The sequence below is a fragment of the Taurulus bubalis genome, assembly GCF_910589615.1.
Source record: "Taurulus bubalis genome assembly, chromosome: 20".
Classification (NCBI taxonomy): Eukaryota; Metazoa; Chordata; class Actinopteri; order Perciformes; family Cottidae; genus Taurulus; species Taurulus bubalis.
In genome coordinates, this window is record NC_136608.1 from 10,043,297 (window position 1) to 10,069,095 (window position 25,799).

At 41.0% G+C, this 25,799-nt stretch overlaps 1 protein-coding gene across 1 annotated transcript in view; it reads right to left on the bottom strand.

Moving 5' to 3' along the window:
- LOC306752525 (ELKS/Rab6-interacting/CAST family member 1-like) overlaps nucleotides 1-25,799 on the bottom strand; it is a gene marked incomplete at both ends in the record, with an annotated part of 135,456 nt that overhangs the window by 78,348 nt on the left and 31,309 nt on the right. Inside the window, 4 exons of the mRNA XM_079236291.1 lie at nucleotides 5,050-5,210; nucleotides 6,462-6,515; nucleotides 10,907-11,038; nucleotides 13,020-13,155. Of these exons, the coding sequence (XP_079092417.1) occupies nucleotides 5,050-5,210; nucleotides 6,462-6,515; nucleotides 10,907-11,038; nucleotides 13,020-13,155 (483 nt within the window). The remainder of the gene's footprint in view (nucleotides 1-5,049; nucleotides 5,211-6,461; nucleotides 6,516-10,906; nucleotides 11,039-13,019; nucleotides 13,156-25,799) is intronic.

Genomic DNA, 25,799 nt, shown 5'->3' on the forward strand with positions numbered 1-25,799 from the left:
AATGAATCACTACCCAGTACCTGATTTGTCACAGCCTGAAGCGGCCTCCCCATACCGAGATTCCAACTAAAATATTTGATTTCCCTACTGAAGCAAACAAAAGTAATGGGACTCACTTTGTTCCCTGTTGCTGGAAGCCCTGACCATTTGCATTGCCAACACAATTGTCAAGTGCATCGCCGGCCTTCTTTCTCTACAGCAGGGTCTTTTCATTGTGACGCTTCTGTGTTTTCTTTTGTCATGAATGGCCTTTTTTAGCCCCATTAACGTTACATGTGTCACGAGCATTTGCTGCAACAGATGAATTGTGATTTTAATGTTCGTAAAAACGTTTATACGGATAGTTCTGGTAGGATGGTCAAAATAATGACCAGTGAATTAGTGCGCAGTGTGAAGGAGAACACTGTGTGCATGCAGGGGAGGAGGACATAATGTAAGTGGTTATGCATTCAATATACATCGCAGTCTGAAAGATTGATGGATGAGCGGAAGGAGCGAGCGAGACGGGAGAGGAGGTAATATAATTTCTTCGGGATATCACGCAGATTCGTTGGCTCGACTCAGTTGTTGTTGGACAGCTGTCTTTCTCCTCTTTGCTTTCCCTCCTTTTCGCTCCGCCATAAAAACATTTCTGCTTCTTTTCTTTCATTTTATTATCCTCCTCCGGCCCCTCTCCTCCCAAAACAGATTTATAACGCTTGCCCTGACCTCTCGCAACTCTCTTTTCTCCTCCTCGTTTTGTCAGTTTTGCACCCTTTTACTTCTTGTTATGTGTCTTCTTCTCTCTGCACATCCGTCCTCACAATACCTTCTTTTTTGTCCCTTGTGTGTTCTGGTATCAAATACATTACATTCTGCTGCATAAATGTAAGAAACTGAAACTGCCTGAAGTTAACAATAATTAGTTCAACTTCTGTAATACTTAAAGATACCTTCCAAATGTTTGCATAAAATAGTCACTGTACACTTTGACACATTTATAGCCAATCTTGCCCTGAACTGTATGCAAGTCTTAAACTGACCTGCACCAGAGAGACATGCATGTGTGTGCTATGAGAGAGAGAGAGAGAGAGAGAGAGAGAGAGAGAGAGAGAGAGAGAGCAGTGGAGGGAGGAAGAGGTGTGTGTTAAATGTCAGTAAAGCAGAACAACACAGAGTAAAATAGGCTTTAATTCAGTCCCAGATTGGGATTTCAGACCCGTTGCCCTGCTGTTACACACACACTGTCAGCACATTCCTCCAGCTGGCTGGGACACACACACACACACACACACACACACACACACACACACACACACACACACACACACACACACACACACACACACACACCTGCATACTCCAAACACAAGAAAACACAACTCACATGCCCACAAGCACACATAAGGCTGGGAAGAAAACGAGCATGTGCATATTTAATGTATATCACAAAGAAAATATGTCTCTGTGTGTGTTTTACGAGTGTGTGTGTGTGTGTGTGTGTGTGTGTGTGTGTGTGTGTGTGTGTGTGCACATGTGAAGGTCGCTGCACATGATTTATCAGTGGGAAAGATGCATGTTGGCGCCCAGCAGGGCAGATATGTATAGTTCTACTTGTGTATAATCAGTCCCTAGATGTTGTGTATATTGGTGTGTGCGTGTCTCCATGCAGGAGTATTTACATGCTATCGGTGTGTATTTACATGTCAGTGTTTTTATGTGGACTTGGGACACACACAGAAACACACACACACACAAATATACATCAGGGACTCAAGGTTAACAGAGTGTTAGAGTAAAGAAGACATATACAACCAGCTGGTGAAAACTATGGCACAAAGATAGATAGACGCTCACACAACTAAACCACAGTGTGTGTGTGTGTGTGTGTGTGTGTGTGTGTGTGTGTGTGTGTGTGTGTGTGTGCGTGTGCGTGTGCGTGTTTATGTGTGTGAGAGACTGAGTGTAAAGCAATGAGAAAAGGAAAGGAAGGAAACGTAGAGAGGGCGAGAAAGAGACAGTATTTCAGCTGTATTTGCTACATATTTCTGCATGGGAGTGAGAGTGTGAATGTGTGTTAATATATTCCATGTCTGTCCAAGAAACCTCTGAAACATGCCATATCATATATCATGTCTTACAGCAACATTAAACCTTACACCGATGTAAAACTGGGCAACAAGTCAGACATCAAAACCTTGAAGAGTTACGGCAGTCTGTGTGTGCAGAGACAGTTTCATATGCATTACACTGAGATATATGACACACAGAACGCGGCCATCTTAAACATCTCCTGTTTTACATGTGAGAGGAAGCCAGAAGCAAATGACGTATTTGCTGACCAAACCCTAATGTCTTGTGAAAAATATGAGCGGTGTCGTAATGTACATTACTCACAGCTAGACATGTAGCAGCTACCTGAACAACTTTTGACTGAGAGAGAGAGCAGACACAAGAATACGCAATATCCCAAATATGTGTGAAGCACATCAGATGGCAGCCCGAAAAATATCATGTTTTATGCAAAGGCATAAGTTGTCAAAAATCACGTCATATGAATTCTGTATGAGTATAAAGCTCATTTTGATCAGGCCAGGATACAGACGAAAACAGTAGAAAAAGTAAATGCTGTGGACGTGTTGGTCTCAAAGGGCAAACTGCTATCCTACAATATATAAATAATATCTTAAAAAACAATCAATATTGGGAAGACAGAAATACTATTGGTATTACTATTTTACGTTTTAAACTGGAGGGATTTTTTTTAAGTATTTTTTTTGTAAAATGCACTATTAGAATAACATTAAGGGTACAAAAAGTGCTGTGTGAAAGAGTGCAGAAATAGCTGCTTTATGATTATACACAAATAATAGTGGGATTTTGCCTTTGGCTTCTATGTAGAATTGCTGTATTAAGAACTAAACAACTATGTTAAATAAAAAAATTGCAATCACATACTGAACGCATTAGTCGTGAAGATGTGTCACATGATGGAACATATGAAGTGCAGTCGAGTATCGACACAACCACCAGAGATGGTCAGCAGAGTAAACATTTGGTCTCTCTCTGGATAGTAGGCAAGATCTGCGTATGGAAACACACGGTCACACCATATTTCAGAGTTGGGTAGCGATGCTAACCACAACGGATACACACACACACACACACACACACACACATGCACACATGCACACATGAGCATATTTTGACAGTGAAGTTAAACGGTAGCTCAGATTGAAACATTCCCACGGGAGTCTGTTAAATCTAACCATATATGTGTGTGTATGTGTGTGTGTGTGTTTTGCGGGCGTGAAGAAGGATGCATGTGTGCGCCTGTTACAAAAATATTCTTCTTGACGCATGTGTTTTCTTTACAGGAACGTTGGACGAGTCACACGTCAGTAAATCAATCAGAGCGCGCTCGCACACGTGCACACTCACACATGCAAATTCACATACGAAAACAAGGCCACGCATTCTGATGCGCTGATGCTTGTAATAATCACACGGGTCGTTACTACGGCGATAAAACGGCCTATAACTTGCTCACCTGGCCTGTGAATGGACTTGCTGCTGTACACACACACTCTGTGTCTCTCTCAAAAACACAAAGAAATGCAACGTTGGTAGAAAACGCCGCGGACGGGAGCGCAGGAAAGCTAAATCACAGAGCATGCCCTCATTTCCCCATCATGCCACTGTAAAAGATAGTCCCACAGCGTGTATAAACCGGGCAGGACATGCTAACACGGACATTCTCCTTGGCTTCTATTTCAGCCCAGAGCGTCGTTCCACTAAATTAGACCTCGTTGTAAGGTCTCAGTGAGGATGTAAAACAGCAGAAAATACAGGGAACCTTCGGACTGCTGGACTCCTCTAACCCTCAAACCCATCTATTATTATTACATTAAAATGTGCACTGAGTTACAGCGAATGCATGAGTGTGTGTGTGTGTCTGTGTATGTAATCAATCACATGAAGAGCTCGACAGCGGTACATGGTTATTGCATTAACACACTACTTACTTCTATGGCTTTTAAGTGGTGAGCGAAAGAGGGAGGAGATAAAAGTAGAAAGGAGAGAGAGAGAGAGAGAGAGAGAGAGGGGGAAAGACAGGAAGAGGAAAGAGAGAGTTGATGAGGTGTTGGTTTAAGAGCATGTCAATGTTACCAGTGACCACCTTCCTGGAACACTGAGGCAACATGGGAAAGTACTGGAGATATCATAAGAGTTGCTAATTTCAGGGGAAGGTTGAAGGTCAGACTTTATTCTGTGTATGTTGAGTGATACGTCATCTGGTGAACACAGTCAGCGAAGAGGAAACAACACAGAGAAGCAAAAACATTGCATAAGTTGTTTAATGTTGTATTGTTTTGCCATGATGATAAGGTGGCTTTATGACTGAAATATCTCAACAACTATTGGATGGATTGCCATCAAAAGTAGAGATATTCATTGCGCCTCATCTGGTTTTCTGTGATATTTGCACTAAATTATAACATCACACTCCTGAAAAACAAACAGGTAAAAGCTCGATCACTCATACTGACTTCATCAACTAACTTTCCCGCTTGTGCCATCATTTTTATTATTCTCAACAAACATTGGATAGATTTCCATTAAATTTAGGACACATTCACTTTCCCCTTAGGATGAATTGTATCTGACTTTTCCTCTCATAGGTAAAAATCTCAAGCTGCTCAATACTTTGGTTTACAACTAAATACCAGCAAAATTAATGAGGTCCCCATCAGCCTCAACTGTACTTTGTGTTTTGTGCTAATTACCAAACTAAAATCGTGACCCTTGCTTAGTTTTATCTGAGGAACAACAGCATATTAACACCGTCATCGTGGGCACATTAGCGTGCTGATGTTGGCAATTTGTTCAAGACAAAGCTGTGCAAGTACAGAGCCGTTTTATTTTCACATCACACACCAGTGTTTTTGTCAATCAAACACACCTCAGAAAAAAGTGGCGCGTTTGTGTCTTTGGAAACGTGACAAATGGCGTTGGCACCGTTCAGATGTTAAACGTGTTAACATGAGTAATAAAATGTGTGCGTCTTACTTCATCTCCAGGACCTCCTCCAGGTGTTTCCGCCTCTCGGCCCGGAGGGCGGTCAGGTGACCTTCCTTCTCGGCCAGTGAGAGTTGAGTTGATGACAGCTTGGCTTTCATCACCTCCAGTTCCTGTTTTACCCTTTCCATGGCAACCAGCAGATCCTCCACCTGACACACACACACACGTGTACACGCACAAATACATTGTAAGACATTTTAAACATGCCTTTTACGTTTTCCAACTTCTCTCTCAATCTGATATTTTTGTTCCATATTCTCCTTCAGCTTTCTCATTTTCTTTTGCTTTCAACAATTAATGTTTATGTGTCGTCTCTTCCTCTCTCTGTCTGTCTCTGCGTGTGCATCTGACAGTTACTGTGCTTTTGAAATGATTTAATAATTTCTCTGTTAATACATGAGATGCTCGATTGCAGAACATCAAACGTGTCATTTTTTTCCTTCTCTGTGTCTCTTTTCTCTCTGTATGTTGTTTCTCATTTTCTTCTCTTATAGATTTTATCGATGTCTCTCTCTGGGTGTATATCAGATTGTCAGTTTAATGTCTGTGAGGTCGAAGTGACGAGGTCTCACAGCATGGGGACGACCTGGCATGCCACCAATGGAGCACACACACACACACACACACACACACACACACACACACACACACACACACACACACACACACACACACACACATTTTCTCTTTTCTTTCTCTCTTGTCCAGTTATAAACTCCCTGTTTCTCTGAAGTGTTGAAGTAGAAAGAAAGGAGAGCTCGAGCGACAGACTAAAGACAGAAGAATATTCAGACCGAAAGAGAAGGAACATCACAAAAATTCATTTATTTTTAATACAAACTCAGGACTTAAGACGATGGCTTTACGTCGCCACTATAGTGATTCTCCTCTTTCTTCTATCACTCTGGGCCTTTCAAGGCGCTACAGTAGAGTGGAGCTTACTGCCTTTCTCTGTTGCTATCTAAACTCATAGTGTTATACATTTATAGTTTTTTTTCACTCCGTTCAGAAAAAGAACATGAGGCTGATGAGAGATGGAAAATGAGAATGAGAAATAGACAAATAATATGACATTTTTCAGTCATTGCTAGAATAAGACTCTTCTGGTTACTGTGTACATAACTGATTAATGCATGAATGGATGGATTAATGAATGCATGAAGGAGCAAACACATCAGTGAAGAACATTTTTGTTCACTTTCCACAATAGCTGTACCAGTTTACTGGCCAACACCTGAAAAGTAACAGCGGCAGTAAATTATGATTTGTGTCCCATGCCGCCGTTCATTAAAAGTAAAATGTGAAAAATGTGTGCAAGGAAAAAACGCTGAATAGTAAAGGCATGAATGAATCGTGAAAATGTACAGTGAAGCACTGGTGAGTGAGGATTGTTTTGTTACCTTTGACCACCTAAAGCCGGCTGTGGTGAACTCATGCATTGGAATGTGAGAGAGCTGCATACAAAAAAGAGCAAAGAGAGAGAGAAGAAACAGAGAAAGGGAAGGGGATGGTGACAGTGAGGGAGGAGAAAAAAGGGATACAAAATGGGGGAGAGAGTATGAGACAGAAATATAAGAGTGAGGGGGAAAGAAAATGAGCGCGGAGAATGACACAAGTTGGACATAGGATAGTACAGAAAGGATATAGGCAGAGTGAAGGAGGGAGAGTATGGATGTAGGAGAGACATGTAATAGAGGACAAAATGAAGAGGCAAATAGGGCATAAACAAAGGGGATAAGGATGTATAAGGAAAAGCAGAGAAGAGGAGAGGACAAAGAGAAAAGTTGTAAAAGGGCCAAGTGACCAGACATGATAGAGAAAGCAAAGTCGAACAAATGCTAAGAACATGAAAGAGAGATAAGCAGATAAAGGAAAGTGCCGACAGAGCGCAAAAATACTGAACAGTCAGAAACATGGGTAGCGTTAAAAATGCAATTTAGACAAGACATGAGGAGAGGAGAAGAGGAGGAGAGAGGAGAGGAGACTACAATAAGGACAGAGAAAGGAAGACATAGAGGGAAAGGAGGAAAGAACGGCCTTTGGCCGACATCAGAGATGTAGAGATTGAAGGATGAAGGGATGGAGGGATACAGGGAAGGGTGAGGAGTGACAAGGCCCGGCTGGAAGAGAAGGAGCTGGAGGGGAGGAGGACAGCAACCCCTTCAGTCTTCTGAATGTGTCTGTGCGTGATCGTGATTTTAACTTTATTTTACGAGGATGAAAGGAAGACGAAGGTCATTGAGTTCAAGAATTAAAATTGCCTGGTTAATGAAAAGCTGGAGAAGAGGACGTCTGTCTTTATTTTGGTCTCTGAAGAGACAGATGGGAGTGTGTCATACTGTTGACTCATTTTTCTGTCGCAGACACACACACACACACACACACACACACACGCACACACCTTTCTGCAGCGATCACACACACGGTAGTGACTCATGTCTAGCAGAAAAGGTTTAGTATATTTTCATGTGGTCGTGGTCAACCAATTTTGCTGGGCAAACCCTATCCATCGGACAGTCCCTCTCTCACACACACACACACACACACACGCACACACACACACACACACGCACACACACACACACACACACACACACACACACCTTAATATGCAGCCGTGTATTGACAACCTGTGTGTGTACGTGTGTGTGCCAATGCTATAATAAGCAATGTGTGTGCCTTTGAACAGGCCGTCCTCATTAAGGGAGGAAATTGTCCACCCCCCCCCTGTCATCGTTTTATAAATCATTATGTGAAAGAGTAATTGCAGTGACGCAGTCTTAAAACGGGAACACAAAAATATTTATTTACAATTTACTCGTGTATATAGAGACACGTTTCCAGTTAGTGAAAACCAAAGTCGCGTCCATCTGGCTCCTGCTGAATGTTATGTTGTGCTGCTGTTTAAATAGCAGTTAGCACTTCTTTCCGCCATTTTTTGTGCGTGTGTTCATGATAATATGTGTATGTACGTGGAGCGCCGTCTTGTCTATTACTATCCTGTCTGTTAGTACCACGTGCACACATGTGCATGTGTGCATGCGCTGAAAGGCTGAGTTAGTGTTGTTGATGTTGGGTGAGGGCTGCACTGAGTGTTTGGCTGCCATCTACAGTCGTCCACCACACGCTGAGGTTTCTACTCCTTCCTCCTCCACTAAAGCATTTTAACACGAGGACGCTCTCCAGCACCCTGCCCTGGCCTGAATGTCGCTATTTTGTCTAATTAAAGCTGCCACTGTATCCTTTTGAAGTATTTCAAAATAAATACCAAATGAAATGCCAAATTCAATTTGAAACCTTGGCACAATTACTGGAAGCAAATTAAATCGACTTTAGAAGGGAAAACATGTTGGATGGGATTTTTCCATCTTTCTTTTTCTTGTTCTAATCGTTCCTATTGTGAAAACACAAAGCCTTGGGTCTGTTTGATCGTCTCTTCGTCTTTGTTGTGTGGAATTGTAATTTACCCATAGTTTACGACTGGATCAGCTTTTTTGAACAAATTGCTCCAGGAACTATAGAACCACAGGAACTAAACTCAGGAACTAAAAGTCCCTTTGGCACATTTCTGTTTACCTTCCCACTGGGTCTGAAGAACCATGAGGATTAGGCAAATTAGTCTGATAATGGATTAAAAAATGATGACAGCAGCATTTTTGATGCGGAAACAACAACACAGGCTCATCATGTTGTTCTTTGTAGTTACTGGCTATCTAATGAAATGATGCAAAGGAGACCTGCAGAGGTGGAAAAGGAGACTGCTCGTCTCCAATCCAATCTTCTGAGTGTTTCACGCTTGTCTAGTTCGGCTTTAATAGGCTACAAAACAATAATGTAACAAATAGCGCAATCAAGAGTAATCTTGAAGCCGAACCACAACAGTTTGATATCAGTGGAAACCGGTTCTTTCCTGTGTGAACTCAGCTGCAGACAAGTCTTCCCAGAGACTTCATTGTCCATCAGAAAGTACTATCCCCTGGGCAGGAACTTTACTGGCACCGGAAAATACGGCCAAAGAACTCAATTTAGAACCTATGCTCGTATAGTGTAAATGCAGGTGAGGTTCCTGAAATGGTTCCTGGACCCCCAGACAGGTCACTGCACAGTAAACTGGCGACATGAGACTCTTCTATCCTCCCAATAAATGACATTTTCAGAAAATGCCGCAAAAAAAAACATGTTTATGTAAAAGTAACAAAGCCCTTTGGCGGCTTTGTTCATCAGTAGCAAAGGAGGAAGTCAGCGTGACGTTATTATTGAGCTACAATGTCAGAAAAGTGACAGGTTGGATGGATGTGTCAGCAAAACTCAACAGCAAAGTAAACCAAACACGACAGAAAGTTTGTTTCAAGATCCCTATTCTTCCCCTTGTCGTTGTCTCGTGTGTATTTTTCCTCATTGATATACTGTACAAACACATATTTCTTTGTTTAATTTGATGAACTATATAAAAGCATGTGACTCTGGTTGACCTGCCTAATGATACCATATACACATATTTGGTATCTGCTTGTTCAAACCCATCATTACAGCTGCATAAAATTCCTAGGGTCAAATATCCACCACCAAAATGCTATTGCTTTTTGGTTGCATCATTACCTCAAAAGAGAAATCCAAGCTGTCGTTTGCATCATTTTAAACATGATTTCCTGTGGCACCTTTGAAACTTCAGGATCTTGACTGGAATTTGAAATAAAGTTCTGTGAGTTCGAGCTGTCGCAGGTTCGCACATGTTTTATAAGCCGTGTTACATCTTTGTTAAGAGATCATAATTAACTATCTGCCTCCATCTGTCCATCATTTTCCTGCATCCATCTGCTTCTCTTTGCTCGAGGTCGGTCTTCCTAACATCTGTCTGTCTGGAACTCATTTTGCTGTGGCACTCGCGAACATTAGCCATGGCTGAGGGTGTGAGCAGTAAAACGTATGTTTGCATGCCTGTCTTTATGTGTCTGTCCAGAAGTAGCCTGGTAAGTAAAGGCCAGAGAGGACGGCCAACATTTAGAGGCAGTAATAACAATGGAGTCCTGCCATTTTGCCAACAGCTACAGCGGGCCATGTTTTCTCAGGGCAGTTTTCATCCTTACAGCCCACGCCTTTTTTTCCCCCACTTGTCAAAACCTATCCAGGCTCCGAGGAACATTTCCCATCTCTATGGCCTCGTTAAGTCACTGGTACCCGGGGGAGCAACACACCCACACACACACACACACACACACACTCCCAAACTGGTCTGAGGTTGAGTCCACTAAACCCTTCCCTTCTGAGCCTCCCTTAACACCACTAGCTTTCCTACTGTCTCAATATAGATAAAAAAAAAACGATTACAAATTGGAGTGGTTCGGAGCCTGCGCTCCATTTAAGAAATAGCTGTTTGTGAGCTCTGGCTGAAGCAGACAAAATACAAGCTGTTCTTTAAATAGAGATGTATTTACCTCTCCCGCAAATGAGGAGTGAGGACTGGGCAAACACACACACACACACACACACACACACACACACACACACACAGCCACACCTGAATGAGCTCAGTTGGCACAGGGCATATGCGTTGCCGCTGCCATTAGCCACTATTGGTATAGCAATGTTTAGCTATGTCAGAAAGAGTTTCTATGTTGCCCAAAGATGTGTGTGTGTGTGTGTGTGTGTGTGTGTGTGTGTGTGTGTGTGTTTTTATGCATAGTTAAATGTCCCAGAAAGACAGAAAAGTGAGTAAGTGTGTACTACGTGAACCAAACAAGTTACTAACAGGGTTTAAGTTTGAGGAAAGGGTGGGGTCACACATTTACTGGTTTGGGGTAAGGACTCTCCTCAGACATGCAGCGACGTGTTTGAGAGCCGGTACCTGTTTCTCGGAGTGTGTGCGCCCCTGCTCCTCCTGGGCGAGCACCACCTCCCTCTCCGCGGTGATCTGAACGCTTTCCCTCAGCGCCTCCTCCAGCTCCTCAATGCGCTCCTCCTTCAGACGGAGGGAGTCCTACAGAGATAAAGTATGCAATGTCAGGAGAGCATAAACTGTTGCAGTGCTGAGACAAGCCATGCTAGCAGCTCTGACCAAGGTCAGCATGTTATGATAGTCATTTTATTACTTTGCAGGCATTTGGTAAGAAACCAAAGCGTTGGACAGATTTAACCTGACGTTGTCGTAAGATAAAGAAATATTGTTATTACAATTCAGGAGAACATAAATGTCAAACTTTTATGCCAATGCATCCAAAAATCAAAAATGTCTGTACAAAGTTTTCAGTCTGGACTGAAGTGGTGGACATCCATGGTCCATCCCTAGAGCTGCTAACATAGGTAAAAATGTCAAGCATTCGATGGTTCCAGCTTCTCAAATGTCAGGATTTGTTTGCTTTATATCATTGCAAAGTCATTATATTGGAACTGTTTGGTTTAATAAAACAAGCTATATAATTTTTTTTTCACTATTTTCTGACCTTTCATAGAGCAGGCACAGTTGTTAATTGTAGCCCTTGATACTTTTAATATATAATATATCATAGCATGGGGTCAAATCATACTTTTTTAGTGAAGCTTTTCATTTAAGACTCCACTAGCCAGAAAATCAATTGACTTGCTCAGATACAGTAAACCTTTGATCTGACATCCTTTATATCTGATTGATCAGTTTTCCGTTACAGCAGCTTTCCCTATCAAATCCTGCTGAACCTGTCCAAAAGGTTAAAACCTTGGACACTCCTCATTCCAGTTTATTGCTCTCAGAAAACTGGAAAGAGCTGCAAAAGACTCACAAATTAGACAGTCTGATCTCAATCTGCCTCAGAGGACTCTCAGGGATTCTCAATCACACACGATGCTGTTTCTAAGTAAAAATGACTACATGAACTTCCTATAAAAATCTTTTTTTCCCTCTTGTCAGGCTTCCTACTTAAATTAGAGTTGAATGAATACCTGATGGAGACGAAGCAGCAGAGAGAGGACGAGGCATTTACAGTGGTGATGAAACAAACCTCCAGGATATCTGAATCCTGCTTCAGATCCAACCTTACTTGATGTCTAACTATGCAGACTGAGATGGATCTTAATTAGATTAAGTCCTCTTCTTGTATTGAATTCAATTTACGGTCTGAATTACACTCACATTCCATTTACAGTCTTCAGTGCTGGTCAGGCAACGCACGATGGCTTACAATTGACACACACACACACACACACACACACACACACACACACATAAACACACATAAATGACAACTACCAAACTCCTTAAACCAAAGATCAGTCATCGCTTGAGGGCGCTTCTTCGCACGAACAGACACCCACGCACAGAAAGAGTGTCTTCATCTGCCACTAATCAGAGAAGCCACTGAGGTTAACGATTACTGGAAGAGGAGAGGGAGGAGGTTGGACGAGGAAAAATTAAAAAAAGAAAGGGAGTTGAAGGGAAAAGGTGAAATAAAAGCCAGTGAAGAATTACGAGCACAACCGAGTCACGAGTCCAAGTCATCACCTCACACTTGTGGTCACTTGACACCTCAGCAGACAATTAGGAGATTAATGCTCTCACAAGCATTTCAAACCTACAGCATTCACTACATCGTTTAGTGTGTGTCCCTTATTCCCCCTCCAATCACCTCTCTCCCTCACCTCCTTCCTCCCCTTCCCTTCTCCGACCATTTTTGTATTTCCTCTTTTCCTTTACCCACCATCTTCCATCTGCTCTCCCTGTCACTCATCCTCTTCAGTTACCCCCCAACCCTGCACGCTCTCTCTGAGCGAGAGCTGCAGTGTGTGAGAGAGAGAGCCCGTGTTTGACATTGCCTCAGGCTGCTCGCTGTCACAATTGTCACCTTGTGATGAAGCATTGTTGTGAGAGCAGAACATATTCAAGGTAGGACGGAGAGAAGGAGAGAAACTTTTTCTGTCTCACTTTTTCACCCTCTTCCCCATCACTCTCCTTTCACTCCCAGCTTCCTCCTCATCTTCCTCCATACCTTTATCTGCAGGGAGCTTTCATTCAGATTGTCCTCTCTCTTCCTGGCGTCCTCCATCAGCTGGGCGTTCCTGCTCTTCTCGATCTGCTCCTTGTGTTTCAGGTTGGCCACCTTCTTCGACTGATCCTTCATCTGCCTGCACACGTCAAAGTCAAAATACAACGTCAATGCATCCACTATAGACAGTAGTTTTGAATATTTCACACCTTTTGTTACAGATTAGATTTCTGTATGTCTATAAAACACACTGGCAATAGCTTGATTGTAGCTCCAGTGATTTTGAATCACAAGCATTACGACCACAAACATTCAACATAAGAAAGTGGATTGAAAAATGTAATCGTTTAACATGAACACCTCGAAGAGTGTTTCTAATTCATGTTGTCTTCACGTAAAAAACTGCAATCTAAAAGTAAGCGCTTCAAAGAAAATGTAGACATTCGCCTCTATTAATTTAGCCACAGTGCTAAATGAATACATTTAGCTATTCCTAATCTGATATCACATTAAAGAATTGTTACGTTGATATTACATCAAACAAAACAAAAAAAACAACTGGAGGAGCCGTGAGAAGTACCCGCTTTAACAGCAATAAACACCATCTCTGACTTCAGAAATCTGTCATCCAGACCGCTCAAGTTTACACACAAATAAACACGACAGCAACCACCAAACTGAACTGCATTCACAATGCTGGCAGCCAGGACACACGAGTGCAGCTGATATATATCATGTGTAAAGTTGAACCGTTTCCCACCAAACGCATTCAGGTCTGTTACTGCCATTATGATGAAACAACAAGACACTCTGATGAGCTATTCTAGGCCATATAATGCCTTAATGAAACCCCTTTGGGCCAATATAATGCGGAGATCAGTAAAGGAATTCAATAAAAAGCTACGAATCGACGACTAAATGACATTTAAGATTTTTCCGGAGTGGGAAGTATTTTCACAGAGGGATTACAGGGTGTCGGGAAGCAGAGTCTAAATCATCATCTGGGGACTGAAGGAGATTCCTCATGGGAGCAGCCGGGTTGGGAGAAGGAGAAAGGGTTTAATCCCTGTTTAAGCTGTCTGGAAGCCCTTGTGGCTCTGTCACAGACCTATCAGCTATCACAGCAGCTTGACTTGATCAGGACCTTTCATACCTTTCACACACACACACGCACAGATGTGGACTAACCCAAGCGAAAGCCAGCAAGGTTTAACAACGTCTTCTGAATCATGACACGGTGAAAGATAAGTCAAACACAAAGGATGAATGTGTAAGCATGCACACATACCGGCGCATCGCCAACAAAGACACTTGTGAGACAAAACAAAACTGCTGACTCGCATTAGACTAAACGCCATAAAAGACATTATTTTCACACTATTTAAGTCTGTGAGTATGTTTGCATTCTTTAAATGTCTGCTACGCGCAAATGTTTATGCATGTGAGCGCAATCCTGTTAGCATAACTTTTTACAGGCTCGTAGATAAATCCATTTTCTTCACTTCCATCGCTGCAGCTGCCAGCAAAAGGGCTGACCTCCAGTGATGGGAATCCATGGCAAACTCTGTCACACCAGCAGCAGAGCATGTGCACTCGTGGGAAATCATTTTTTACGAGACGCACTCTGCACATTTTGTTTCCTAAGGTGTAAACAGGTTCCAATCTTCGGCATGACCTCTGACCTTTGCCTGTACGCTATAAAGTTCTGAGTTTAAATCCATGCATTTGCACTCCTACGATTCATTTGTAGGGGTCTGTTTCATTTGTTTTATTTCCCCTGCTTTAATCCTTTGAGTGCAATCTTCTCTCTGAAGCCATAAGAATATAATGTTTATTTGTTTACATCTCGAGTGATGTGTATATTGTAGCGTCCAAATATTTCATAACACCCCCCTCTCTTTCATCTTTCCTGTCTATCTAAGCCATAAACTATCTGCTAAACTAACCTAACATAATGGGAGTAATCCATCAAATGGTTTTTGCATCAGTATCAATGCCAGAAAAGTTGAAAAATGATATTGGCACAGGATGGTAACATAAAATCTCGTATGGGTTTGCTAAAAGGTCCAGGGGGCCCAATTCAAAACCATCCAGAGAAACCTGGGAAGCTGGAAGAAATCTGGGGCCAAAACTGTTCCGCAGCACCTGGGCGTTCACAGCTCACAGAATAATAATCAATGTGTTCGGCTGCCTGTCTAAGCGTGTTGCTTTTACTTTGATTGTTTCTGCGTGCATTTTAAAGGCATGAGGACCATATTGCGTCATTATCACATCCAAATGTGGTTCGAATGCGAAACAGGAAACCAGATGAAGTAAGCATGCAGTCGGACTCATTATGGTGTTGTTGTCTTCCTTTGATCCGTCCTGATTTCAGTTTGCAACCTGAAAGTGCGATGAATTTGAATATTTGGTAGCAATTGTGCGCACTAAGCCCCGCGTGTGCGTGCAACAGGTCATAAACAGGCAGGAATGTTCCTATTGGAGGATTTCCAGGAAGCTTGAACCATCTGGTTAGCTCTCTGAGGTTTCCCCCCTTCATGCCACATTTACTGCATGTATGTGAGTATATGTGCATGTGGAATAGACTTTTCGATTGCAATGTTTCCTATTGACTCAACACTCAGTTCCCACTTACTCTCTTTCCTTTTTTGCTAATGCTAAACACTCGTTTTGCTCAAACCCCACCTGCTTGCCGTATCAACTTTCACCACGCAGATCATTTGCACGGGTAACTGTCGGGAACTATTTGCATCGGACCACAGCGAGTTGCTCCTCCTCCTCTCATTAGAATTGTCCTGCTCACGGTGATCTTTCACTCCATGTATTTGACCCTATTTTGTCTTCTTTTGCATGTTGCATTATATTCATTTGCGTGAAAAGCAATCCTTTATTTGCATCGGACCAATGTACGAGGACAAATGTACTTCGCCTCACTGCTCCCTTTTCCTCTCAGTTTTCTCCACACTCACTCCCTCTCCAAATGCAACATTACTCTTTCCTCTGGTTGAAATATTTTCATCAGACCATGGACCATTTCCTCTCTCCTTTCCTCTCCCTGATTCCTTCCACTCCCTCTTTTGTCACTTCCATCTCATGTGCTTTACTTTCCCTCTTCTTCTTCTCCTCTAAAAAAATAAACCATGGAACGAAGGCTACTGCAACAACTTTTTGTGTTTGCCCGATTGAGTGTTTACCACATGCATATGGATCTATTGTAACATGCCATTAAACATCTGTGATGCTGAAGGGAAGTGTCTTTTTTAGAAGTAAAGCAATAGATGACAGGTTATAACAATGTCTGCACATCCCATATTATTTGATATATGATATGCATAATATTAATTACTTACTAATAGTAAATTAAAAACGTTCTTATTGTGCACTATGACATTTTTAATCATAAGTGTAATTTCATCTTCGTCATTATATGTGATGTCAGTGAATTTTCACTAATTTATTAAGTTGAATTTAGAAAAATAAAAGCACCGCATTAGAATCACATATCTATCCTGTGTGTGTATGTGTGTGTTTGTTCAAAGGCCTTACCAAAGCCATGTTTATTGGTGCATAATTATATCAAATGGATATATTCTACATGTATTATGCATATTTCCCCCATCCTGATCTATCTTCTCATGCATTAATATCTTGTTATATATATATATAATAATATCTTGTTGTTGGATGTTGACTATATTTTAAAGCCAAGCCTGTGGGCTTGCTTTAAATTAAAAACCAACGGGTCTGGTAGAGTTGTGGAAAAGGTAGGAGGAAGTAGAACATTTCTATATAATTATGTAACTGTGAAGTTATGATATGGGTTTGAATTCTACTGTATGGCATACATCACATGTCAGCCCAGTCCTTTTCTTTCATCTCTATCCTAATCAACGAAGCATATGTGATAGGAATAGTGTTTTAAAAATTGCAGTTGAGGCTCTACACATGTTTAATTAAATAAACACTTTCATGACTCTTGCTGCTTTAAGGAGCTAAAGTTGCTCGGTGAACTTGATGGCTCGGCTTAGTGGCGGCAAAGTGCCATTTGAAGCTGTTTTAATATGTAAAATACTTCCTTTGAAATCGCTTTCAACAACTGCTTCAAACCGCTGGAGGAGGCGGGATCACAGGAGAGTTTGCTTTACCCACGACGCTGTAAACACGACATACAAATGTGCAGCAAAACCCCATCTGAACACACACACACATAGCACACACATACACAACCATACACTCACTGGCACACCATGGGAGTGCACACATTTACCAAAACTATGCTGATAGTGTGAGGCACACGCACACATGGTCGGTGCTGTCAACTGTTCCAAACACAACCTGCTTTGTATTAAGAGTCTCTCAGTCGGACCACACACAAATATTTGAAGTGCACACACAGTTGTGCGTGACACTGCACGTAACATAGCAACATGCGTTCAACAGCGTCGTTTCCAACATTTGCACAGTAAAACACACATGCAAACATTGTGGCACATAGTGAAAACACATGCTGACACAAACACAAACACTAACAGACTTGTTGACAGCACTTTGAACTTCCTAAAGTTTGCAAAACCTCAAAAATACCCTAATATACTGACACACACACACAAACATATGCTATAAATAAACACACGCACACACACACACACACACACACACACACACACACACACACACACACACACACACACACACACACACACACACACACACACACATACAGAAATGTACAAACATAGAATAGCCTTCATTAAAACTTAAAGCTGTGGAAAAACAGTGGATAGTGCTGGCAACTGGCAGTAAAAATGAAAAAACACACACAATCTCATAAACTTCAGAAAACCTCAAAGTCTCCAAAGTAAAAACTTTTCAGCCTCCCTCATTAGCATGCTGCTGATATTCAGGGACCCACATTAAGGTAGTATTAATATTACATTTGGAGTCCTGTATAAATATTTGATCAGAAATGCTCGGGGGCCTCATGTATGTTTACTGCACATAGTTCACCCAACATTAACATCAAGGATTTCCTTTTAACCATTCGGAATTCAGTATTTCCCTTGAAAATACAGGAAATATTGGTTTGGTTTACTAAGCCCATAAAGACTATAAAACATAAAAAAGAGAAAATAGATCAAAAATATGATAATCTTGCCCTCTGCCGGTGCGGAAGAAAAAGGTACAGTACAAGGAGGGCATTTTGGAGGAATAAAGAAATAAATACGTGTGTTGTAGTTTGCAGGATGAATGTAGAAAAGAGGAAGATAGAGTGAGCAAATGTGAGGTAAATAAGGAGGTAAGGCAACTAATACCCATGTGTGTGTTTGCAAACTTCCTCTGTGTGGATTACTGGAAACTAGCTGTGAAAACACTGAGATACAGCAGCAGACAGAATGAAATGTCTTCTTTAATAGCACATGTCCTTATGAAAATAAATCATGCATAAATCCACATCTCAAAACTAAGCAGACAACTAAAGTGTTTAGATAATAGTAACAGTGTAAGCATGTGACAGAGAGCTGCGTTGCTCTTGGCTGTGTCTTTGTTTTACATGGAGAACAACAAAGTTCCAGCATTAAACACTGACACTCGGTTCTTTAGCCTCATGTTTGTCTTTTGATCTGAACTTTAGATTATCATGGAGATGAGTGAACAGAATAAGAAGGTTGCTATTATGATGTCTAAATACCTACAATATGGTGTTAAAGTGCATGCAATACATGCAATTTAACTATAATGTTCTTTTTGGAGTTTTGGAAACCTTGGGTCTTTAATAGTCATAGTTTTTTTTTGCTATAAGAACTGCTTTTAAACATAATTTTCAGGACTGCAACGATTAAGTATTTTCATTATTGATTAATCTGATTATTTACTCAAGAAACGTGCTTATTAGAATTCCTAACAGCTTGAGGTGATGTATTCATACAGCTTGTTTTAGTCAACCAAATATCCAAACCCCAAATATATTCACTATACTATCATGTATGACAAAAATAACTAAAATCCTCATAATTGAGCAGCTGGAACTGGAATTGTTTTGGCAGTTTTGTTTGAAAAATGACAATTAATACAATTTCCAAATGTTTGCTAATTAATTTCATGTCGATCGATTTATCGACTAATCGTTGGTGCCCAAGTGTTGATAGCACTTTCTATGCAGAATACCCCTCTCAAGTCTCAAGTGAGTCTATTTGGATTTCTGTTATTGCCGTTTTCTCAGTTTGTCTAAGTTATTGATCCCAAAAATAAGTAATTGTACGTCATTGTACGACATAAGTCACATTGTACGACAACATAAACAAGATGGTATTTCTTTGTCAGTCAATTACTTTTTGGCAAACGTGTGTAATGCATCACCCATTTAACACGCAAAGCATTACATATTGCGTTATTTGGTAAAATAACAATGTTCCATGGTCATTTATGTATTCTATCACCTTCACCTTATGTGAAAGCTCATTTTGTGGCAGAGTTACCAATTCCTGCCAAAACTTCTTCATCTACATATTGAGTTTTTAAAAAGGTCAAAAGAATATATCAAGTAAAAAAAAAGGATGATTTTTTTTCTGTGTTTGTGAGATCTCAAACAATGAGCAAGTGAAGCAACAAGCACATGTTTTAATAATAATAATAATACTACAAAAGCATAGTAAATTAGGATAAGAGAGAAACAATGTACAGTACTGTAGATTTGTATATTAAAAATATAATATAATAATAATAAAATTGGAAACAAAAACTGTTTTTCATTTTCCCTCAGTACTGGGAATGTGGTGTGGATGCATGTATTTTAATTAGATAACTCTCAGCAGTCATCCCCACTGTAGTGTTGTCAGCTAAAGTCTTTCTTGCATGTGTGTTTGAGTGTGAAAGTCAAAAAAGTGTGTGTGTAGGTGTAGGTACGCGTACATGTGTGTGTGTGCGTGCGTGCGTGCGTGTGCGTGCGTGTGTGTGTGTGTGTGTGTGCCTGCTTGTTGTCGCCCATTAGCTGACAAATCCCTGCACCACCTCAATGCTAAGAGTCATAGAGGACCTCAAAGGGATCTCACTCACACACACACACACACACACACACACACACACACACACACACACACACACACACACACACACACACACACACAGAAAGAGAGAAGAAAGTGCAATTCCTTCTTAAGATACAGAAACCTTGATGTCAGACATTTGGCAGTGGATGAGGAGTTCCTTAGCTCAAGATCAAAACAACCCAAAAAAAAGACAAGATGCGAGAGAGAAAAAAAACACCAAAAAGGACAGAAAAAGGAAAAGAAGTATTCTGTCGTCTACCAGACAGCAAGGGAATGCTGACTTTTTCTTTTGTGTCTTTTGTTTCTTTCTCCCTTTAGAGTTAAATCACAAAACAACAGCCATGAAAAAGCTGACAAGACGGCAGCGGCTCTGGAAGTTGAAAAAGACAGAAAGAGCAAAGAAGCAGCTGGCACTGGGGACCTTTACAGCAGAGCAGAGCGCACAGAACACTCAGACCACCAGATTTATGCAGGAAACAGAGAGGAGAAGTGGTCATTATGTGGTCAATCACAATGTGTAGGTCAGAGGAATTTCAATATGACTTTGATACATGTGTTAAAAAAGACCAAATTCAGACTTTTTGGGGTTTTGCATGCTGAAATCTCATTACGGAATCCCCTCCCGAGTGCACACAGGGATACTTAAAAGTCAAAAAAGACGAGTAAGGGAGATTTTAAATCTTGGGAAATGGACGATGATTGGTGCCATGCACTTAAATAAATAGTTCACCATATTCACCGTATATATACTATATAGATATCAGTTAGATATGATGCTACAGCCAGCAGCCACTTAGCATAGCGAGCCTAGCTTAGCATAAAGACTGGAAATGAGGAAACAGCGAGCCTGGTTCTGTCAACACGTTTGCCTACCAGCTCCTGTAAAGCTCACTAATTAACATGTTATATCTTGTTCGTTTAATCCGTTCTAAAGTGTACAAAATAAAGAAAACGATGCAGTTTATGGGCGGTTGTATGCCGGACTATTACTTGGCTAGGAGCAGCGACTTCCTGGAGTCGCCACTGATTGCCTGGCAACCTGATCAGACCATAAAAGATTGTGAAACCCTGGTTGAAAATTTTAAATAGCGGCTGAACTGTTAGACAGGAACAAAATGTAGAGTGATTTCTCTAAAAAAGCCACAAAGACAGAAAACCAACAGAAGTTAGAAAAACTCTGAGCAAAAGTTCACAGCTGTCCAACTTAATGATGGCGATACATTGCACGAACATTTTTCTCGTTTGCTTTGTTAGCCTCAAATTTGACCTTAGTGCGAGTATCGTGACAAGACTATAATGGGGAAGAAAGAAACAACAATGTTTCCTCTTCAAAGAGGCAGCGATGTGGCAGTGAGAGAGAGAGCAGAGTGAAAGTCAAGGTGTCTCCTTCAAAGACAGAGAGGCACGATGAGAATGATTTAAAACAGAGTTCATGACAGAGCGAAGGAGATTAGAGAGCGTCTCATTGCAAGGACGAGAAGTATGAGAATGAAGGAGAGAGCGACAGTGACGGAAGAAGAAAAATAGGCATGCAGTACTAACCTTGAGGCAAGACTAGGGAGAGCAGGAGACACCGTTGCATTGTAGAGATAAAAAAAAGGGAAAGAGAAACAGAGGAGAGGGAAAGGTGAGACAGGAGATGAGTACTCGGTTAGCCAGCTTGATCACTCCTCAAGGAGGAGAGAGATGAGTGACAGGGACCTGACAGAGAGACACCATTAACCACAGCGGACAGACAGCTAGACAGGCATGACCAAGCAAACAGCTAGGCATGCAGACAGACAGGTGGACAGGTTAAATAATTCATCACCCACAAAATGACCATTTTGTTTACTCACCTAGAATTTGTGAAGAAAGCTTGTTTTTAAACTGTTTAAGTCACACATAAACACTCAAAATGTACTTGTTACTCACGGTTCTGCAATTGACCCAAACTTAACAACCATTATTTTCTTTCATTGGTCATAATACAAATTGTTTTACTATAAACTATGCGAGTTTACTCACAACACCTCATTTTACTTGGGTCCACCATAGAAGTTCTGCTAGTTGTTTGCTGAATTTATATCTGAATTAAAAAATAAATAGGAATCACAGACGGGATAAGTATAAATTTGAGCATTGCCTCATTTCCTTCAATCCGTTACAACTGCTCTACAGTTTTGTATTCTTCGTTCGCCGTGGAGTCAAGTTGCCTTCACTCAACACCAGGTGAGTAATTAATAAGCAAATTAGTCATTTTGTGGGTGAAATATTCCTTTAAATGCAGGCATGTATTCTTCTCAGGACAGTATGGAGGGTTATGAGAGGCCTGCTCCACTCACATGACTTCTACAAACATGTAAGGGCACACACACACACACACATATACATGAGGGCAGCAATCTCACACACACACATACACAGAGGACACAGCAAACACAAACCATAGAAAGTGAGCAATTAGCCAATCAAAGCATGAGCTGAGAGCGTGCTAACTATGAATTATTTCTTCTTCAATGGTTTTGATATTTCAGACGACTTCTTCCCACAGGGGCCACTTCAGCGTGTGGATTTGTGGTCTCCACCATAAGGCATATGGCATGTAATCACTAAGATATGAATTTTGAAGAAAACTCAACTTCCTAAATGTGTTGACCCCCAAAACATTCCACACAATCACTCCTCGTGTGTTTGGTTGAACTGGCAGCGCTCAAACTCCAGGGTGAGTTTATGCCTGGGAACGCACACAAATGACAGCATGCCAAAGAAAAATTGTCCATTACAGAACAATATAACACGCAATAAACTTCTCTAATTTCCCATTACTCAAGTTTATACTCCACATTGCTCCAAACCTCTTTTCCATCTTCCCTTTTCTGTCAATTTCGTTTTCTGTTTCCCTCTCCTCACCATGTTGTCTCTTGTTCATTTCTTTCCCTCGCTGTCTCCACCCGTCAATTCTGTCTCCTTGTTTTCCTTCCTCCACCACTACCTTCCTTTCCCTCTTTCTTTCCCCCGCTCTGTTTTCCACTTTTCCGTCCAAATCCTTTATTTTGGTCATCAAGGCAGATTTTCAGCTCCATTTCCCCTCAGTGTGAAGTCACTCGGTCTGCTCCAATTACCATCGTAGTTACTGAAATAAATAACCCGGTACCATTACAGCTGGATTTGAACTAAAGGGGGTGATTTGTACCCTTGTTTAACCCACATTTGACCTTTTCATTTGCAACGTTCCCTCTGCTCACTCAAGGCAAACGGATAGCCTTTGTGCCAACATAAGAATTGGCCACAGGCGAAGGTACCTTCTAGTGGCGTACATGTTAGCTCGAGGTTTACTCTTATAATTCACAGCAGGGTTAGGTCGCCCTGGGACAAAGTCTGTGTTCATACACTTCATGTTGCAAGGTCAGTGCTAGTTTCTTTCTCAGGTTTGTTAATGCATGGCTTTCCAAATACTTTTACAGTTATAAATACGGACATCTGTGAACAGCTAGTAAAAGGGAAGTTGGATTAAAATACCTCAATTGTACCTTGACAGTATTTTTTTGAGGCATAAGTAACTAGGCATTGAAGATGTATCCAGATACCAGAGAGTACCACTCTGCATTAAAAGGGTTGTGGTTCTTTTATCCTTTCCAAAACAAAAGAGCAAAGTCTAAGAAATGTACTCAGCACTGTGTTTGTTTGTTCCAAAGTAAGCAACAATCATTAGTGTTTCCAGCTAACTTCCTTAGTACCTATGATAGCATTATGAAAACAGTTAAATCTTACATTTTTAAGACCCCCTTTACAAGATTCCAGTTTTAAACGATAGCAACATTAAAAAGTCGGTCGGATAAATTGTTTTCAAGCACTTTATGGCGCTAACATGAGTTTATATTCCAGCGACAGCAGTCATTTCAGCCAGTAAAATTACCAACTGTCTACAGTTAGCAAGCGGGACAGGGCTGAGCACACCGTCCAGTAAGGCAACCACTAAATATGAAGATGTAAAAATATCACACTTCCTTACATCCTTTAATATAGCCTTTACAAACCACATACTTTATAGTAATGAGTAAGTGCGTGTGCCAGAATGTAAAAGGGAAGTTACATTGACTCATAAAAATCGACTTAACCTTAATTTTGCTATTACAAGATATGGTTCTCAAACACACGGCACTTAGTCTAGATGTTATAGCTTCCCTGCTTCCTAAGAGCAGCCAGCAAAGTTCAGATATTAAATATCAGTTGCAGAGAAGCCCACCAGTCAAAACCCACCAGTTTAAAGTCAGCGGTGCTGAATTATTAATAGTCTAGTATTTCTACTGTCCAGATGTAGACACAGTGAGGAAACATTGAATCTCCCTAAAATCATTAACAGCCATTAGTATTACAGTCAAACTACGAGACACAGCGAGACACAACGAGAGAAAGAGGGAGCGTTTCCAAGGAAGAAACTGGAGGAAAAGATTAAAGCGACAGAAAGAATATGGTTGTTCAAAAATCTAAGTCATCGAGAGGCATATAACGAGACTGAGGCACTAGTTTCCATAACTACAGACATGTCTGACCTGTCTCACCCTCAAAGACAAAACTCACTCTCACTACTCGTGATAAAATATAACCCACGGTACACTCTCAATCGGGTTTTTTAACATTATTATGTAACCATTGGCCATGAGATAAAGACACCTGCTTGAGAGGTGGTTTTTGTTCAACCAAACTTAATCTCAAGAGGATCCTTTTTTATGTAGAAAAACACTCATAAACAAACACACAGGCAGGACAATAGAAAACAGGGAGACAGGTAAACGCAGGCATGCTGGCAAGCAGACAGACAGATGCAGACAGTAAGAAAAGACAGATCAAGGTTAAGACTACTTTGTGAAGTAGAGTTAGTGTACATGGTGCACACATAAAGAGTCAAAGGCAGACAGGTTAAACAAGATAACACAGACAGGTAGAGAAGTAGTTAGACACAGACAAACCATTCATATTAGCATAAAGGAAATACAAAAAAAACTGAGTGAACTGCCCAGACTCCTAATGAAAGAAAAAGAGTGGGTTAAACTCTGCAAGTCAGGCATCCTCGGCTGAAAGTAAAACAAAAGTGAAGCGTGAAAACAGAGCCACTAAATGAAAGAGTTGCATCATTGACAGGAAGAGCGGCTCAAAGAGTTTCAGGCTGTACAGCGGAGACTGGTGGCAAACTGTGCCCTCCTTTTACAAACTTTAAGGAGCAGTTCACACTGCAGGATAACAGATGACAAAAACTTCTGCTGATGCAAAACTGCGCCTACAACTGACCTTTAGAGGGATTTGTTTAACTTTGCAAACAGTCCAGATGAGCCGCATTAGAGAGGGTTGGCGAACCGATGCTGCAACTCTTTGACTGTGATTATTAGTGAACATACGCAGCTCGGTCTCATGTGGAAAAGGCTTGCAAAACACAAGAAGTCTCTTGTAAAATCACAAATGTTTGCATTTTCGTATTAATGTGCCGCCATTAGTGGCCAAATCTGCTGATAAATAATAGTTTCTTTATTTAATTACTTGTGGTGTCTATATAATGTCCGAAAACTGAGAAAAACATCTATCATCATTATCCATAGTGCAATATGATGTATTGAAATTGTCTGTTTCATCTGAATTCAAAGATACTTAGTTTTATATTATATACGACAAAATTAATTCTCACACCTTTTTGGTATTTTTGCCAGAAAAATGGCCGAAAAGTTTAATAAGTAGATGCTTTTAATTTCAATGGAGGAAC